This window comes from Mesoplodon mirus (genome assembly GCF_964341445.2).
Source record: "Mesoplodon mirus genome assembly, chromosome: 14".
NCBI classification, from domain to species: Eukaryota; Metazoa; Chordata; class Mammalia; order Artiodactyla; family Ziphiidae; genus Mesoplodon; species Mesoplodon mirus.
The window spans coordinates 78,737,937-78,758,422 of record NC_138990.1 but is presented as its reverse complement, the minus strand read 5'-3'; the positions used below and the strand labels follow the sequence as shown (position 1 = coordinate 78,758,422).

Genomic DNA, 20,486 nt, shown 5'->3' with positions numbered 1-20,486 from the left:
ATTCCTTTATTATAGTGCAAATAACTTTCAGCAGTGACATAATAATGTAAGAACACGTTTAGCAACATTTTACACCACGCAGTAAATAAGAAAGTGTTTCTTTGAAAATATGTCATCATAGGAACATTATTTCTACATTAATAATGTAGCTGGAAAATGCCAAGGCTGTTTCTCTCAAGGCAACAGGGCTCCCTCCCTCTTTTTGGATATTTGCTTTTTAATACCAATGAAAGGACTTGCCATTTTAACAAATCACCAACAATTCTAAGAGTCATCTCTTAGGAGGTTTTGAACTGAGGTTGGCAAGATATGAAATGGGGTTTCAAATTAAAAAAAAAAATTTAAGACAATTCTGGGATAGCCCAGAAAGTAGAAGTCACTTCTATTAGCTTTTAAGTAGATATATACATTCACTCCAATTTTGATGCAGAAATGAACAGATTGTCTAAAGCCTGCCTATTATTCCCCCAGAGCCTGATTGTTATTTATGTTCCTTGGTTTTGGTCATATTGCAAAATTAGGGCTCTGGTCAGAAATAACACCTTACATACCCAAATGCTTTCCTGTGAAGCTTAAAATTGCACTTTCCATCCTGAATTCCCACCTTAGACCTCGCATGTTGATGAGAGGATGTGAACATTGTTTCCAGTTTACAGCTAATGATTAGTACAGCTGGATTAGCCCCTTGCTAATTTAACTATACCTGAATCAAATCATCACATCATTTAGATTAATTCCAGTAGGCTTAAACAAGAGGTTCCCCATACAGAAACGAAGGGTTAACAGTGAATCTTTACACTAGGCTGCCTAAGGGCTTGGCTGCTAACCAGTTAGCTGATAGGTAGAGAGAACAGTGTCAGTTCCAAACAGTTACACTCCCAACTCCTCTAGTTTCTGCTGAATTATGCAGTGGGTGGGAATGGATGGCCACTCAAAGGAAACCTCCTGTGGGGGTCTTCCACCATAAGGAGAATCAAAACCCCTACCAATATATTTCAGGGTGCCCTCTAAGTCTCTCTACAAACACATATCAAAACCTAGTGGCTCTACAAGTTAATCACAGGCTCAAAAATAGCCGGAGCCACAGACCAGCCCTCCTGGCTGAATATGGCTGCTTAACTCAGCTGGTACATATAGCTTTTCAATGCTCAGCCAGCCTTGTTGGATAAAGCATCTTCTTATATAACACAGTGGAGCTGTGCTAAACAGTTTAAAAGTTGAGAAGAATCCAAATATATCACCTATAAAAAATTCATGATTTTAGTTTGCTTTTTCTTAGACTTTGGTACTGAAACACTGTCTACATTCTCGACACATGAATATGACATGGCCACTTCAGTGCCTCTGCATGTTGTGTAAAAAAACTCAAAAGCAAAGCAGGAGAAGGACGTGTCATAACAAGACGCAGTTTGCTCTACAGACAAAACCTAAATTATATATAAATACACACCCCACCCCAGCACCCCCTCTTCTCCCCACCAGCTGACCAAAGCAATGCCAAGGGTCCTTCTCTCCAGGGCCAGTGCAGTTTGTGAAATCCAGCACCCAGGACTCCAACTATCCCTTGCTGTGCGGTGACATCTGTATCACTGCAGGCTTCTCCTGGAGACTCCCTGCTCTCTAACCAGTTCCACAAGTACAGGGAAACACCTAAAGCTTAATTGGAAGCATTCACACTATTGGCTGGACTCAAAGACCTAGAGTCCTGGGAGTTAATTTTTCAGATAAACTAACTGGATCATTTCCTAATTTGGATCCTGTCTTATCCTAATATCTCAGCAGAGCCAACACAGTAGGAAGCATCCTCCACTCCGAAGCTCCAAAGGCATTGCTTAGGGATATCAGTGAGGGTCACATAATAAAAGTGATACAATGAACTAACAGCTTAAGTTGATATAAATTATTTCCAGGTAAGTTATTTGGGGCCATTTGCTTCTGCTTTCCATTGCATTCCAGAATCATTTTCATACTGTACGTTTAAAAGTTTATATAATAGTCATTTAAAAATTGTCTATGCAATCACTTCTTACGTGTTTTCAATTAGCTTAATAACAACTTAATGAGCTATTATGTAGGTCTAGGGAAAAGTAGTTAGTCTTAAGGAAGCCAATACTGTGCTAATTCACAGTAAGGAGAAAAAGCAATGTAAATAATCATCAATAACTTGAAAAGCAGTCTTACGAAACGTTGCAAAGTTTTCCCAAAAGCACTTACAGCAATTTATATCAAGATATCCTAAGTTTAGGGGTATGGAGGATAAGACTCAACTCTTTAAGGTAGAAATTCACCTTTATCATGATTGTAATAGGTAATATCCCCCCTCAGACCTAAGATAATTGTACATTCAAAAGTTCATAACTTGCTGTTCTTGAGACATTAATCATTCTCTCATACACTGAGTAGAAATAAATAACTACAAGAAAGCTTTAAAAATCTGAATTAACATTATGCTGTGCAACAAAACAAAACAAAACAAACCTTGAACAACCTACATTCTATGTTAAATACCCTGACTAAAATGTCGGTTGTGCTACACAATTCCACTTCAGTGCAGAAATGAGTTGACTTCTGTGTACCGTCTTTGTTGTTGTTGTTTTAAGTCTTTAGCACTTTTGTTCTAAACATCACCTTGCTTTGAAACGATGAATAACTTACTACCAAATCACAAATCCAGTTCAGTTTAGTCTGAATAAAATCCAGCGTAAGTGTATTACTTTGTTCTGGAAATAATGGCTCGGTGTCTTTGTTCCGACAGCTTCCTAAGGGCAAACCACCGTTGAAGTCATTTTGGGTTTAAACTGCACAGAAAGAAGAGACGGTGAAGTTTCCCTTTTCGTTTTTGTTTTCTTTTTAAGTCCTCAGATCTTGCTAGGACACTTCTTCCAGACCAACAGTCATACAGTCGTGGCACCTGATGCTGTCTGAAACAGACATGGTTTAAACAACATCAGCCAAGCTTAGTGATCTGGAGGTCCCCGTTTATCTTTATGGTGTCGATTGCAGATAATGTTTGAATGCGGTGGTAAAAATCAAAAAGTTGGTGTCCATCCACAAACACTCTGAAACGTGGGTGCTCACAAAGGATTTCCACCTGGAAGAAACAAAATTATAACCTCAGTTCATAACTTCAATGAACGCTGCTGGGGAAAACGAACAGTACTTCATTTTGGAGAAAGGCAACATCCTCAGTGGTTCTCAAACACGGGAGTGCACTGGGATCGTACAGAAGGCGTGTTAGAACACAGATTGCTGGACTCCACCCACCAAAATTTCCATTTATTAGGGCTAGGGTAAGGTCTAAGAATGTGCTTTTCCATCAAGTTCCAAGATGATGCTCATGTTGCTAGAATAAGGAACACACTTTGTGAAGCATTGCTCTACACTATTCAACGTCCTTTAAAGATTGAAAATTGCTTTACTATTTCTCCCTTCTCCTTGCATGCCAGAAAGTGATGTAAAGTGGCAGAGATTTATTTATATGGCACTTAATGCCTCCATCCTCATCCCCTGAACAATTCTATCCCACCTTCAGAGAAGCCCCTCACTAAGCAGAACTGGTACCCATTAGTAGCATGTAATAACAGTCTAGACACTCCTAAACACTAAGCAGAGAGGTTACACAGTAATTACCATTTGACCAAGGATGTGTAATTAACAAGGCTCTGTTAAGCCAAACAGAAATACTGATTCCATATGGTAAAAGCTTTTTCTTCCCCTTTTTTTTTAACTTAAGTAATTCACCATAGAGTTTAATCACTGTGTTCTGTGCTATGTATTTATTAAAAGCATTTGTATTTATCATGCAAGGAGAGACTCCGTATGTGATATTAGTCACATTTAATTCATATTATTACTAAAATTATATCACCAAGAAGGGGTGATTTCATTTGTTTTATTGTTGGGGAGCACTATTCCTCCTGGCAGAAGCTTTGGTTACTCACACTCATGAGCTCTGCATTAAGATTCACCAGTAAGAAACTGTCACAGTTCAGGGGAGCCTCAGGGTCATTACCATTCTAGAGAAGGGTAGGGGTGTCTTCCCCAGGCTACAATTAGAAGGGCAATTAGTCTCTACTCTATCATTGATGTGACAGTCATGGATTCTTGTTTTCCCCCAGACTGTAAGATGGGAAGAAAAATTATGACTAATTCACAGGCCCCTGTAAATTTTTAGATGAGGAGCAACAGGTTAAGGGTAGTTCTGCTTTGTTAGGTGTTTATGCAACAGGGAGCTTTTAACTGGGTTGTCATTATCGTGATGTATGTTAACAAGGTGTAATGTAGACACTTCATCACCAGGTCTGACATGTCAGTAAATTCCTTCCTAACACATTACTGACTTGCATCTCTTACTTGGTATCGTCCTTCATAGAGGAAGGTGCTGCTAATGCTCCTTGATTGAAATGGAAGTTTGGGCTGTGCTTCCTGCCTGACAGATAGTGGGGAGCAAATCTATACTCATCCAGGCCCAAGGGAAGGAACCTGTCAGCCACAGAGACTGTGACAGTGAAACAGACTGAGGCTACTTAACCCGGAGAGGGAAATAAGGACATGACTAGTCCTCACTAGCAAAGGGAACAAGAGAAAATAAAATGATAATCATTAGATTCTTAAAAAAAGACATAACTGATATGGTTTGGTGCTACTTAAAGGCTGAGGAAAAAAATGAGGAAAATTCTAGATACTTATTATTATTTATTAATCAAACAGATATTTTGGGACAGGTGTCTATTATATGCCTAGTACTATGTTAAATACTACATGGAAAAGTATTTATTTTTAACAATCTAGACATGTAAATATGGGTTTATTTACATGTATTGGCTAAATAGAATTGCAAAAGTTCTGGCTGCTTAAAGTGTTCTTGGCAGATACTAGATGAGAACATCACCATCCTGCCAGTGGTTGGAGCGGAAGCACTCGAGGCACTCACCCTGAATGGTTGGTCTGGGATGAATGGGAAGTAAGGGATCGCTGACTGTTCTTCACCCCTTTCCCCAGATATACAAGAATTTCTGAGTAGCTGCCGATCCGTGAACACAGCTTTGAGTTCAATTGCCACATCGGCGGGAGGATCCTCCGAATCACCACAGGTCAAGCTGATGGCAAAGCTGAAAAGAAAATCATCTCATTTATTCACGGTTGAGCAAAACAACATTAACAATGACCCAGGCTCCCATTTCCTTCTTCTTCTTTGGATTTGTCAGCTTTTAATGGGCCACTACTCTTCATATGGGGGCGGGCGTTGGGGGGTTTTAGACTATGGAGAAATAGGATTACAATCAAACTGGTTTATTTTGTATACCAGAGGAGGCCCTGGTGAAAATTTCAGTGGAGATGAAAATAACTAACTATAGACATTTCATATACCCCAAACTACCCACACATCTGTGTCTTAATCCATTTCAGAAGACTCAAAAACAGCCCCATTAATTGACCAGGGGAAACAATATCTTGTAAAGTTTGGTTCTCATTTATATTGATAGTTCTTACTCCAAACACCATGTTTGGGGAAAAAAAAAAAAAAATCCTTTAGCCTCCCTAAGGGTCTTAGAGAAAATGATGTGGGTCTATATTTATAATCTCTGATATAAATAGCTGTCTAGAGAAATGATGGCTGGGATTCATACACATTCTTTTCATGGGAACATAGTACTTTCTTGGCACTTTAAAACTAGTAACACTGGCCACAGCGGTGGGAAGAGGAGGGGCAGTAAACCACAACAGGAGTGGGCAGGACCTTGTAACTGCCTGATGGGTCTAGGTGACAAGGACTCTGCCTTACCTCTCAGGGTTGAGGTCTACGATGCCCATCACTAATATCTTCTTGCCTGGTCTCATGCCACCTTTGATGTGCCCACAAAAGGGCACGATCTGCAAAGGATGAGAGGAAAAACAGAAAGTTTACAGCCTGTTAGGGAAGAGCCAAGGCCTCAGATCCTTAGGACCTGACCTAAGGAAAGAAGAAAGAAGAGGGTACAGGCAGACACAGAGCACAGAACAAAATCATTTACCAGTCGTGGGAAGTACACGTCGGCTTGAACTGGAGAGCCCAAGGAGTTGTTTAAATGCCCATCATCTAGTTTCTAAAAATAGAAGCACACAGATTGGCTTTCCAAAAGCGTTTGGAGGGGGTTGTTAGAGGGAGCGGGGAAGAACCTACACAAATCTGGAGGAATCCAGCAGCCCTCCATAGAACACAGGAAGCCTCTGCAAAAGCTCCCACCTCACAGCCCACCGAATAACCGCATAAACTCCCGGAACAAAACCCGTCCTTTCCACCAGGTAGCTAAGCCTCTGATGATCCTCAGACCCTTCAGATCTAGATCAAAATGAAGGTCGAGGCCCACTGGGGAGCCAGAGCCCCGCGCCGGAGGAGGGAAGGCCCCTCTCCAACCGCAAACGCCCACGGAACCGCCGTCGCCCAGGCCTGTCCTCGAGGACATGGCTGGAGTGCAGCGGCCGCGCTCAACTTCTCTCGCGAGTCCCTGGCGCGGACCCATTTCCAAGGGGGAAATCCCCGGAACGGCGCGGGGGGGGCGCGGGGCGCGCGCGCCGGACAAACACACGCGCACACTCACACGTGCAACATGCACACACCTGGCCGGAGGCTGCATAGCGCGGAGGGGACTGTCGGTCACCCCCACCCCGCGGGCCGCCCCCAACACCTCCCCTCAGCCAGCGGCCCTCCAGCTGGGGCACCCCTCCGGCTCCCGCTACCAGGTACTGGGGAGCCTTCTCACGCGTGCGGCGCGGGGCTGGGCCTCTGCCGGGCCGGAGCCGGCGAAGGGGCCGTGCGGGCTGCGGGAAGGGGGCGCCTCGCGTGCTCCCGCCGCACTCACCACCACTGCATCGCTGTCGGCCACCGACCCCGCCATCTTCTCGCGCAGCGCGGCGGGGTGCGCGGCTGCCGGCCGGGCGGCGGGGGACGTGGGACACGGCGCGCGGGCTGGGATTCAGAGGCGGTCCTGCGCCGGGCGGGGGCGCGGGTCCGAGACTGGCTCGTGCGCGCACACACACGCGGGCACGCGGGCGTGCACTCCCGGGGGCCCGGCGCCGACCCGGCTGGCGGGGCCGGGGGGAGGGGGAGGAGAAGGCGGAGGCCGGGAAGGCGGCGCGGGCCCAGAGGTCGGAGGTGGCCGCCGCAGCCCGGACCGTGCTGCCGAGTCGAGGCTGCTTTCTTCCTCGGGGTGCTGCTGCCCGAGGAAAAAGGAGTCGAGGGTGCGCCGTGCTGGCCCTGGACTGCATTTAAAGGCCGCCGGAGCCCGGTTGGGGAACCGGGAACAGGGCGGGGAGCCGGCTGGGCTGCCGCGGCTTGCTCAGCTTGCCCTGCCCCTCGGCCATTGGACGGTGGCGGGAGGCTGGGGCGGGAGGGACTGGCCTACCAGGGTCGGGGCGTGCGAGAGGGCGGGCGCCCGGTCGGCACTCTTCGGCGGCAGGGTGGGTGGGGCTGGGGCCTGCCAGGTGACAGGTGCTTGTGACATCACCGCCCCTCCTCTCCAGCCACCTCCCCGCCTTCCTTCTCAGGTCGTGTCTTGGGGCAGGTGGGACAGTGGAGGGCGAGGTCAAGGGAGGATTGGAGGTGGAGGTGGTATTCCAGAGCTGGAGATTTCTTTCAGAGAATGCCAACAAAGAGCGAGGAAAGATTCATTCGGCTTTCTAGGGTAGAAAGATAATGAAAGGCCTCTAGGTTTGCATAAATATTTGACCTAAAAGCAAGAGGCAGAGAGGACTCACAGTAGGGACTTTTATATTCCAGGAGATGTACAGAACAGACCTCCCTCCCCTGTGGAAAGATGGGCAAGTCTGGGGGTCCCTGGAGGCTCTCTCAGGCAAGGGTCTGGTTAAGTCTTACCAAATTGAACTGGGCACAGTGGCTGCTCTCAGAAAGTCTTCATTGGGCCGTTTTTTACAAGTCACCTGTCCAGTCTAGGCTAGGGAATTTCACACTGAAAATCTCCTGATATCCTTTGTGGAGTAATTCCTAGGGGGTCCACCTCTCTTTATTCCAAGGCACAAATTCCTTTATGGCGTTTCCACAGTAGGACGATTATGTAACTTCTCAGGTAAAGCTGTATCAGCATAGCCTCTATTAGGTGACATCTTGGCTTAAACATTCCATTGTGTGAATCACCCTGGTGTTTTATACTAATAAACAGGGAGCATGTGTGATCTGCTGCAATCCCAGAGGGGCCCTCAGAGGCTCCCTTCCTGCCACTGTTGCTGGCTGTGTGGCCTGGAACATTACTGAGGCTTTTGTGTCTTAGCTTTCCCTTTATGGACCAGAGCTAATCATGGTAATCTCAGTTGAGTAGGGAGAATTACCTGCACACGCCTGTAAACCAAAGTCCTATCCTTTGTGTGCTCTGAACTTGAGGCTGACGTGTAGCACAACTGTGGCTCACACTTTTGCTCTTGTTTACCAGTCTTAGCTCAAAATCATACCTTATTGATTATTTTAAAATGTTAGGCAGTCATAGGAAACAACTGACATTTTGAAAGCACACGTTGATATATCTCAATTCCTGAGAGTTTGGTATAGGGGACACTCATTGAAGTATTTTTTTGTCATTAGCTGAGCTAAGAGTGACAGAATACATCATGGTGGTTAAAGAACGTGTGCCCTAGGTTCAAATCCTGGCTCTACAATTGACTAGCTGGGTGATCTTGGACGTGTTACTAAACTTCTCTGTGCCTCAGTTTCTTCAGCTGTGAACCAGAGATGACAGCAATGATGACAATAGTGCCTATCTTGTGTTATTGGGAAGATTAGGTAAATTGGTTCCTGTACCTTCCTTAGAATAGTAGCTGGCACTTAGTAAGCGATACTCTTCATATCTACAAACATCTTGAGGGCCTGCCATGTACCAGGCACTGGGGAACCCAGGGGGGACATTTTTTTGTGCTTCTACTTTATTATTATTTTAAAATTGTTTTTTAAATTGAAATATAGTTGATGTACAATGTGTTAGAGTCAGGTGTACGGCAAAGTGAGTCAGCTGTTCTTTTTCAGATTCTTTTCCATTTTAGGTTATTACAAGTTATTGAATATAGTTCCCTGTGCTATACAGTAGGACCTTGTTGTTTATCTATTTTAGATATAGTAGTGTGTATCTGTTACTCCCAAACTCCTAATTTATTCCTCCCTACCCCTTTCCCCTTTGGTATCCATAAATTTGTTTTCTATGTCTGTGGGTCTGTATCTGTTTTATAAATAAGTTCATTTGTATCTTTTTCTTAGATTCCACATATAAGTGATACCATATGATATTTGTCTTTCTCTGTCTGACTTACTTCACTTAGTATGATAATCTCTGGGTCCATCCATGTTACTGCAAATGACATTATTTCATTCTTTTTTATGGCTGAGTAATATTCCATTGTATATACATAACACATCTTCTGATTCATTTATCTGTTGATGGACATTTAGGTTGCTTCCATGTCTTGGCTATTGTAAATAGTGCTGCTATGAACATTGGGGTGCATATATCTTTTCACATTAGAGTTTTTGTCTTTTCCAGATATATGCCCAGGAGTGGGATTGCTGGATCATATCGTAACTCTATTTTTAGTTCTTTAAGGAACCTCAGTGGGGATTTTTTTGTTGATCTTACATTCTAATGGTGAAAGGCAGTTAATAAACAAATAAATATATAATATGTCAGGTGGTAAAAGTATTAGAAAAAAATAGTAAAGCAAGTAAGGTGAAAGAGAGAGGTAGGAGGTGGGGCAATGCTGTTTACAGTGTTATCAGGGAAGCCACCTATGGTAGAGTGAGTTTGAGGACCCCTAAAGGGAGGGAGGGAGGGGGGGAGGTATTTGGAAGTCTGGAAGAAGAGGTTGCTGGCAGAGGGAACTACAAGGGCAAAGTCCCCAGGGTGGAGTAAGGGAAGAAAGTGTTGGGTGCAGCTGGGGTGCAGAGACGGAAGAGGTAAGTAATTAGAAATGGAATAGGCCATGTAGACCGTGCAACGATTGGCTTTTCCTTGGGAGAGGTGGGAAGATATTGGAAGTTTCTAAGCAAAGGAGTGACATAGCTTGCCTTCTGTTGTGGATGTATCCTTCTGGCTGCTGTGTGGAGTGGTCTCTGTGAGGAGGGCAGTGTGCAGGAGGCAGGTAGAAGCAGGACTTAGGAAGCTCCTGCAGCAGTCCAAGCAAGATATAATGGTGGCTTAGACAATGGTGGGAATGATGAAGATAAGAGAAGCTGTGCGCCCTTGAAAAGTCCTAGCCGTTGGCATTACATAGCTCTGAGAGTTCAAATTGACTTCTAAGCCTCAGTTTCCTCACCGTAAAATTAAGAGGTTGGGCTCCTTCATCATTCCTTCTCAGCTCTTAGAAAGTTCTGGGCCTTCCCTGGTGGCGCAGTGGTTGAGAGTCCGCCTGCCGATGCAGGGGACACGGGTTCGTGCCCCGGTCCGGGAAGATACCACATGCCGCGGAGCGGCTGGGCCCGTGAGCCATGGCCACTGAGCCTGCGCGTTCGGAGCCTGTGCTCTGCAACGGGAGAGGCCACAACAGTGAGAAGCCCGTGGACCGCAAAAAAAAAAAAAAAAAAAGAAAGTTCTTCTGGTTCCTGAAAAGCTGTGTAAATGCCATCTAAATTTAAATGGTTTGAGGGTAGGTGCTGCTGAATGAAAATAATCTTGGGTTGAATCTTTCAACAAGTGGTTTTGTAGGGTGAAGAATAACCCTTTGATTTACATTGTCAGTGGAGTTGAAGATACTTGGATTGCTTGAGATGTTCTTTACATTCCTAATATTCTTACATTTTAGGAATGTAAAGAACAGGAAGGTACTGAACCTGCCCAGCACATTTTAAACTGGAAAATTGCCTTTTATTCCAAAAATGCTTTGTTCCTTCTCAGTCATTCTATAGAACAGTTCATTTTCAATATGGAGAGCAGGGAGAAAGCCTAAATGAATTTTTTGTTATAATTAAAGCTGAGCAGAGTCAAACTACCCCTGACAGGGAAATTCATTAGCAAATAAATGAATTATAGAGCTTGAATTTTTTAAAAAGTTGTAGAGAGAAGGACAGGCAAACTTTGCTCTGGGCTTTGATTATGGGCATTTTTGTCTAAAAAACATTAACCAAGATTGTGACCCTTTTATGAAATGCAACAGTGAACTGTATTACTGCTAGAAACTACTAAAAAGGCTAAAGAAAGTCAGCATTGAAAAAGAAATATACACAGGTCTTTGAAGATAGACTTTGCTAAATGATCTTCCCAGATGAAAATAGTCGATCACACCCTTCTCTCCTTCCCATTTAATATGTTTTATTCAAATGTAGGCATGCAGAATTTCTAATACTGGGGGGAGGATATAGCACTGACGTCAATTCGGCAGCCATGTTATGAGCATTGCTAGGTGCTGTGATACCCTGGACCAAGAAGCGATATATGAAAATGCATGGGTCTTGTCCTGAGGAAGCTCACAACTCACTCTGGGGACCAATGTAGAATGCAGTGGAGGCCTCAGATCTACAACCTGAGCACTGAGCGGGGAGAGTCACTCCCATTGGGAGGATTAAGGCAGTTGTCTGGAGGAGCTGGCATATCTCTGACCACAAGCATGGCAGCCCCTTCCACTGTCCCACCAAAGCAAGTCTGCAAAGACTGCACAGCAGCTCTATTCATGGCCCGAATTCTAAACGCACTCTGCCTGGTCTGGTCACCAGCTGAACCCCTGTTCCCAGAGGCTGGTTTTGTCTCCTGCCCTGGTCCGGGTAGATATGTGCCTTCTTCCTTTACACTGTGACTGTGGGCCCCGATCCCCGAAGCCTGCCTTTAACTTTCAGACCACTTGTTTTCTGTGTATATATACACATTGGCAGCAGCAGGGTTTCTCGTCCTCAGCGCTATTGATATTTTAGGCTGAGAAATTCTTTGTGGTAGGGAGCTGTCCTGTGCACTGTAGGATGTTGAGCACTAGATGCCAGTAGCCGCCCCCCGGAAGTGGTGACAGCCAAAAATTCCTCAGACATTGACAAGTGTCGAATGTCCCTGAGTGGGGTGGGGAAAACTTGCCCCAAGTGGAGAACCAGTTATCTAAAATGTGCTTTAAGATTCCTGTTACTCATATATATGATATGAAATCCATCTGATCTAATCTGGAGTAGAAACTTGCACATCAGAAACATTTGCCTTTTATTTGGCAAGTCATTGCTTCCTGATATTACGGGAGCACTTTACAAATGGTTCCACAGAGAACTCCCTACAATGAAGGAGGACCTGTGAGGACCCCTGTGGATGTAGCTGGCAGCTCAAAATGTCTGTAATATTGAGAAATTTGTGTGACTTTTGCACTCTGTTCAACAATATCGCCATGTTTGTTTTTGATATAAACATAATGTGCTCCCCACACCCATAAATACAGCAAAATTAAAGCATCTAAATGTTTACCCCGTTCATCTTGTCACTTGATTCCCTCCCTGCCCCAGACCCCAAAGGGTGGCCGCAGCCCACTTTGAGGAAGAAGATAATGCACCATTTTACAGGCTGGTCAGGCTTTCAACTCTCCATAATTGTTTTCGTCAGGCCAGTCTCTGCTCAGGATAAATATTCACGTAGGCAGAAAACATACAAACTCAGCATTCTTTGGTTACCTCGTTAGGTAGGAGGGCAAACAGTTATCAAGCTATTTTTCTGTATTTCAATACGTGATTAAAGTTCTTAATTATTCTAGGAACTGTGGTCACGGTTATCAAATAATTATTTTAGACACACACAAAACTTTGCGTTGTACCAGTGTAATTAGGGGACAACCGTAAAACTTGGCAGTCAATGCCAGTAGCGAACATTTCATTATTTTCAGTTTATTTATGAGGAAGCTAGAACCAGACTCCTGCTTGCGTTTTAATTACTTAGCGCAGGAAGGATTGATTGCAGAAAACCTCCAGACTGAAAAGGGTAATAATGAGCCCATTTCCCAGGAGGAGTTCAGGGCTTCAAAGGTATGCACTGCTTCCTACCCTGGGGATGTCACTGTGGGCCCTTTATCATGTCTGAGATGTCGCAGGAGTGCACCCCAAGCTGGCTCACTCCTGTGGAAGGTAGCAAGAGCCCTCGCCCAGAAAGAAGCACAAAAGAATGCTGCTTCCAGTCTTTGGAACTGGCAGCATGAATGAAAGATATTTTAAGATACAGGGCTTTGTGCTGGGACTGAGAGCCAAGGATGTGCTTCTGTGCCTCCTCTCCAGCCTTACCTTTCAGCAATTCCAGGCAGATCTGTGCTCGGCCAGCCTTGTACCAGTAAGGAATGGGACAGGCCTACGTGGCGGAGCCCCGGGCCTCATTTCACTCTTCTCATTGTGCTTGACATTTCTGTGTTCATCTGCTGGTTTTTAGTCATCCTTTTTATTGCCTCTGTGATTTTACTTTCTTGGTGTCAAGTGGCACAATAGATTTCTTAGTTTGGTAGTTTCATGGGAACGCGTGTGGCTTGGCTGTGTGGAAGGAGGTGAAGATTCAGATTTCACAGCCTGCTGGAAATGCTGACTAATGGGCAGGAGAACTCAGGAGGCAGGCTGCCAAGTGGCCATTTGATGTGTAGAGGAAATGTGTTTGAGTGACACAGATTTCTAGATTTCTTAAAAGGTGAACCACACAGAGGAGGGATTAACACAGACAGCTTCTGAACAAACCACCATCCAGGAGGGACCTGGGAATTTAAACTTGGCATCCAAATTTGACTAACCAAAGAGATTCAGAGAAAACAGACTTCATTTATTTATTCAACAATTCTTTATTGAGCTGGGCTCCATTTTAGTTGTCATTATGATCTTTTTTACTTTCTTAAAAAAGGCCCAAACAACCATATACATATTTGTACTTAAAATATTTGCCCTCCTTTTCCATATGAGTTTCTTCAGGGCATCTCTACTTCCTCATATTGTAGATTCCTCCCTGCACACTGCCTGTTCCATCTGACAATATTCAGAATGGGTCTAAGAGCTCCGCTGCCAACGTGGCAGCATAGCCCAGAAAATAAAAATAAAGTGTTTTGAATTCAGAGGCTGGTTTCATTCCACCTCCAATCAGATAACACATTTTCTATCTAAATTTAGTTTCTCTGGTACATGTCAATTTTTAGGCCTAAATTGTTTAAATGATTAATTTATTCCATAGAGAAAGATTAATTAAAGAGTTGAAGAAAATGTTTTAAATTGCAGAAGTTCAAATTGGTAATCTACACTGATAAAACTCATCACATTTCATTCATTCACAACCTTGGCCTTGGTTGGCTCAGTGTTGCTCTTAAACTTAAGAATTAATTGGAACTCTATAAATTCAGGGGGTTTTGGGGTTAGGCATGATTTTTCAAGATTGCCTGGTTTGTGTGTGTGTGTGTGTTTGTGTGTGTATGTGTGTTTGTGTGTGTGTGTAAGGCCAGTTGGAGGAGGGGAAGGAGGGAAAATTTCACCTTTTCTTAAAAGCCAATCCTCATTTTAATACCAGAAATAGATAAAAGTAACTTCCGGAGAGGAAACAAAGTTGTTGTCTGTGCTTGTTTTTGATTCCATTGATTTTAATGCCAGCAAAAACTCCATCAAGAGAAGAGAAGAACCTCATACTTTTTTTTAGATGAGTGAGGCAGAGATACAAGTGTGAAACTTTTAGTCTTTGACACTTTCTCTGCTAACAGGTGTTCTCCTTGACACTGGTCTAGAATCTTCCCTCACACAACTCGATTCCTGCCCAGTTATGCCCACTTTACACATCAGCCTCATGGGCACTTTCCCCAGTAATGCCAGCTTCTCCCCTGGATAGGCTCCCCAACTTCATTGCCGGCCCAGACTCCTCCCCACTCCTTCCATTGGCTCTGGGCTCTCCCCCTGGGCAGGCTCCTCCTCCACAGCATGTCTTCAGTGAGTAGACACTCGCGAGCCTGAAAGAGAAAATTTAAAACATATAAACACATTGCATTTACAAATGGTCCTTCTCTGGAAGGCAGGAGTTGCTGTTTTTCAGGAGGCTAGTATGCATCCTTTTCTCTCTTAGTCACTGTTGACAGACTGGTGCCATAGCCAGGACAGGCCAGAAAATGTGTCATCCCATTTCAAGCCAAAGTGATACAGCTAACAGTTATTCTAGAGAAGCTACAACTAAAGGTTGGCTTTAGATGATTTATACAGATTATCCAATGTCAGGTGATATTCTATAATTAGAAATAAGAAGGGATGAGCTTAGTGAGAAGAGAGGATGGGTGGAATTTCTAAGTATGGGAAGGATGAGTGTTTCTTTAGGTCTAGTGGATGGTTTTAATCTACAATGTCGTTTATTCTCAGTGTCCTGATAGCAGCTCATAAAACAGCCACAGTTCACCCAAAAGCCCTTAGAAATTACTACACAGTGCTAAAATAAGGCATCGCCCAGCAATCTGAGAGTACCCACATCTTTTGTAAACTGTAATTCAACTCCCTTCTTCAATGTTGAGTTCATGTTAAGTCGGCATGGTGTTTTAAAAACATAAATCATGTACCATCAACCCTTCTTAAAATCACCTGGTGAGGGCTTCCCTTGTGGTGCAGTGGTTGAGAGTCTGCCTGCCGATGCAGGGGACACGGGTTCGTGCCCCGGTCTGGGAGGATCCCACATGCCATGGAGCGGCTGGGCCCGTGAGCCATGGCCGCTGAGCCTGTGTGTCCGGAGCCTGTGCTCCGCAACGGGAGAGGCCACAACCGTGAGAGGCCCGCGTACCGCAAAAAAAAAAAAGGAAAAAGAAAATCACCTGGTGGGTTCTCATGGTATTTAGGATGAAACCCTAATTCCTTTCCATGGCTTTTAAGGCCCTGTGGGGTCTGGCCCTCTTTCTCCACCTTCACTTGGAGGCCGTACTCCTCTCCCTTGCTCACTACTCTTCAGCCAAAACTGGCCTCCGTGGGGTTTTCCCAACAGCCGAGCACAGTCATTCCTCAGGGTCTTTTCACTTGCTGGTCCTCCTGCCTGGAGCGTGCTTCCCCAGGCACTTTTTTGGTTTCTCATTCTTAAATTCTTCACTCAAATGTCACCTTCTGTGAGAGACCTTCCCTAATACACGCCCCTGCCAGGGTTCTTTTAGCGCATCCTCATCTTCTCCACATCTTACCTCAGTCTTTAATTGTCTTGTTTATTACCCGGTGTGGTCTTTCCATATCAGAGGGTAAGAGCCTTGAGAGCAGACTCTTGTCTTTCTAATTCATAAAGTGAAGTGAAATTGGGAGCAAAGATTTATTGACTGAATGAATGAGTTAATGAATGAATATGCACAGCCACAGATCTGCAGATGAAATAAAGCCTCAGAGCTGTTGAGGACTCCAGGGTCCGAAGGCCAGAGTCCACTCATTTCCCTGTTACACAGCCTGAGAACAATCCTCTTTGGGTTGACATATAAAGACTCTGCCCTGAGATGTCCTTTCCACCACTGAGAAGTCTTGATTCTAGATGCCATATGGGTTACATATAAATTCGTCCTAGACATTAGGCAAGGTTGTTGAACCTAAAGTTTAAATGTTACTTATAAGCAATGAAAAGTTGCATTGGTAAGATCAAGTACAGGAAAGATAATAGTGAAAAAAAAATCCCAAAGCACAAGCATAGCAATGTCAATAGCTTTATTAGCAGTATTATTGTTTCCTCATCCTGATTAGATAGACTCTTAGGCTCTTTAAAGTCGCCTGATATTGAACATTAACTATAGCTTCTTCTCTAAGAGGGCTGAGCAATGAAAGTGCTGCCTTTCCTGATTACTTATTTAATTTTATTTAACAAGCACTTATAGAATGTTCACCAAGCTCCAGGTACCTTTCTAAATACTTGACAAATGCTGTCTTGGGTTGAGTTCACTGGAACCTATAGTGGAGAAAGAGTTTGGGGTGTAAAATGCTTGTTAGGGATGAACACCTTTGAAGAGGAGGCAGAGAAAGCAAGAAGTCAAACTGCACTACAGGCTCAGGGAGTCTGGGAGCCAGGCAGGGGCTTGAGGCATGTGCTGCCTGTCAGAGTGTCCTGCATGGGACTGGAATGGCCTGCCTTTCTACCCCCACCTCGTTCAGGCACCAAATGTGGGCTCCCCCAGGAAGGGCATGGCCTTGGGCAAGGCTGCTGTGTAGCTGAGGCACACTGGAGTTGCTGAGAGCTGGAGTTTGTCTGCTTCCCATCCTCCCTGCTTCTGGGCAGCAAGTTCTCCCTTGAAGTGCACTTCTGGGTCTGCTCAAATATTAACTCATTTAACCCTCGTGATAACCCTAAGAGGTAGGCCCTTTTATTAGCTCCATTTTACAGATGACAAAGCTGAGGCATGGAGAAATTAGTTCACTTGACAAACTAGGTCAGGTAGCAGAGCTTAAATTTGACCCTGGCAGTGTTGGCTCCAGAATCAGAGTTCTTAACTGCTCAGCTCTTCTGTTTTAGCTATTACTTCATAGAAACTGTTGATGATAGCCTAATAATAATAACAGTGACAATATTGGTTGTTATTTAGTTCTTTCTAAGGTAATGTGTGTGCGTGTGTGTGTGTGTGTGTGTGTGTGTTTGCCTGGTATTGGTGCATTTCTTAAAAACAACATCAAAAGAATGATAATTTTGGGTTGCCTACTGTATTTGAATATGAAATCCTGCCTGTAAAAATCTAAGTATCCAGACTAGATGCTGAGGGGTAATGTAATGACTGGGTTTGAATTCCAGTACAAGGTAGCCTGTGCTGAAATTCTCATGTTGGTCTGGAAAAGGCCAACCCCTTTAGAGTTTAGGGCAAGGGAATTGAGTAGATGGAAGAAAGGCTATAAAATACAGGGCAAGGCCAACCAGTTCTGTGCTCTGCCAGTCACAGGAGTGAGGTGTTAGTTAGATAAGGGCCTGAGGGAAAAGCAGGTGACACCTTGGGAAGAAGGTAAAGAAGGAGAGGGGAGTTTAACATATGTGAGCAGGGTGGGCCCGGAGTGCTCTTCAGAGGGTCTGGAAGACAGTCCAACACTGTGAAGAACCAGGTGGGCAGAAGAGGAGGTAAAAGGAGTCCAGGCGGCTCCTAGAGGGGAAAGAGAGAACCCAGTGGCAACAGAATATTTTTTTCCATCACTGTTTTTGGACTTATACATATACATGATTTTTTTTTTTTTTTTTTTTTTTTTTTTTTTTTTTGCGGTACGCGGGCCTCTCACTGTTGTGGCCTCTCCCGTTGCGGAGCACAGGCTCCGGACGCGCAGGCTCAGCGGCCATGGCTCACGGGCCCAGCCGCTCCATGGCACGTGGGATCTTCCCGGACTGGGCCACAAACCCGTGTCCCCTGCATCAGCAGGTGGACTCTCAACCACTGCGCCACCAGGGAAGCCCTCATGATCTTTTAAAGATATTTAAAAACCATTTCCCACATTACATAATTAGATTTCTTAATTCTAAAGACCAGGCTTAGGTCAGGAAGGAATCCAAGGATGACAAGTTTTATTTTGGATGATGTAGAATACATATTTCCCCCTATTTGCAATTCTTTTTTTGTCCATAAGAGTCCAGGCAATAGAAGTCATTATCCTTTAGACTTTTCATTCCAGTGGGATTAACTGGTTTCACATTCTTTTTCTGAAGTTTGGTGAAATCCCCTCTTTAAACACAATAGAGAAATTCTGTTTTAACCCCTCACTATCTTTATTTGTATATAAAAACATGTTCCAAAAGGCTGGAACAACATCTTGGTATTAAGGGCTCTTTGCAAAAATAGTCAGCAGGGATAAAATTCAGCAACAGGACATGTAAACTTCCCAGCAGACCAAATGTGTCCTCTGAGCCAGAAGGATTAAAGGATTCTACCTGGGATATGAATAAAGGTCATTCTGGCTGCTGAACTGATTACATCGCTGTTGTTGACCCTTAATGTTAACAGGTTTTTTCCCATGTCACATACTCTATCTATGGATATTTCAACACAGTTTGCCCATTTTCATAACACATAAAGCCATCTTAGAAACTTACTCTGCAGCCCACAGAATAACAATGCTCTAAATAATTCACAAAGCAAAGCAAATATGTTGATGTTAAAAAGTAATTTAAACTGCAGGAGAAATCCCTGGCCGTTCAGTGGTTAGGACTAGGTGCTTTCACTGTCACAGCCCGGGGTTCAATCCCTCGTTGGGGAACTAAGATCCCACAAGCCGCGTGGCTCAGCCAAAGGAAAAAAAAATGTAATTTACAACTTCAGGAGAACTCATGATGCCAAGTACGGTTCTTGCTTAGAGTACATACTCAAACTCATCTATTACACTGAGCCAAATCGGGAGGATTTGTATCTGGAGCATAGTATATTTCTAATGCCATCCTCTTGAAAATGAGCATGGTTTCAGAGAAACTTAGTTGTTTCCTGGAGTAAATGGTTTGTATTTGGGTCGGGGGACAAATAACTTCTTTCTGAACTCCAGGATTTTATTGAAGAACGTTTTCCCCATACGCGACAGGCTTTATGAAGGCAGAAGCAGGAATAAGTGTGGAAGGTCACTGCTGAGTGGTAGGGATTGGAGTGATGGGAGGGAGAGGAGATATTTTGGAATTCTTCATTCTCCCTATTGACCCTTTGACAATTCTGACTTGCCTTTCTGGGGTCATTTCTCAGCTGGGCATCGTGCATGGGACCCAATGAAAATAAGCCCTATTTTAGGGAGCACTCAGAAGGTGGGTTGTTTTAGGACATCGAGGTGCCTGTATTCAATCTTTGGACACTGCATTTGGAATCCACTTCTTCTAGGACATTTGTCTCTTCCAAAAGCTGAATTCAGTATCAAAAAGTGATCTGTTTCATAGACTATACTCACCAGAAAAATCAGGACACATTCTTGTGAAAAATCAAAGCATTTGACTATTTAGAGGTGAAATTGCTTGATTATAGGGTACTTGCATCTAGCAGTTTTATAGGTGCTGCTGGGCCAACTAAATACATTTTCTGCTCTCATGTGTGGTGCATCTCCACTCAGCTGAACCAACCCTAGGATAAATTTATTTTCTTCTTCTAAAAAACAAAAACAGAATGCAACATCCAGGTCACCAAAATTCAATCTCTAAAAGATATTTGGTCACAGATAGATCTAAAATCAATTCGATGGGCATCTGATATCGACCCTCGGCCCTGTGCCTCTCCCCTGTGATGCAAGCCACACACACACACTCTTCAGCCTGGTGTTGTCCTAGAATTAACTGTACACCTTTTTCATGAGATGACATTCAAGCCACACAAAGCAAGGTCAGTGAGGGCTGGAAGGGAAAGTGAGTATGGTTCATAAAACCAAGAGGCACTTATCATTTAACAAGATTAACAAGTGCTGTTGAAAAGAGCTACCCGGCCTGAGTCACAGAGGGAGAAGGATGCCAGCTCAATTCTCTTGGCTTGGCTGTCACACCACATGAGTGCAAAGCTCCTGAAAGCCTTGCATGAAACTGCAATAAAGCAATTTGGAAAATGATTGTATTTTTTTTTTGAAAAAAATAAATTTATTTATTTATTTTTGGCTGCGTTGGGTC

The 20,486-nt window shown here is 44.1% G+C and overlaps 1 protein-coding gene across 1 annotated transcript; it reads right to left on the bottom strand.

Moving 5' to 3' along the window:
• On the bottom strand, window positions 1–7,346 carry LGALSL (galectin like). Its single transcript, XM_082642956.1, has 5 exons — window positions 6,843–7,346; window positions 6,015–6,086; window positions 5,786–5,874; window positions 4,934–5,111; window positions 1–3,091 (listed from the first exon to the last, which is right to left on the bottom strand). The coding sequence occupies exons 1-5, from the start codon at window positions 6,876–6,878 to the stop codon at window positions 2,948–2,950; spliced, it is 519 nt and encodes a 172-aa protein (XP_082499082.1). The 5' UTR covers window positions 6,879–7,346; the 3' UTR covers window positions 1–2,947.
• Window positions 7,347–20,486: the final 13,140 nt, after the last annotated feature.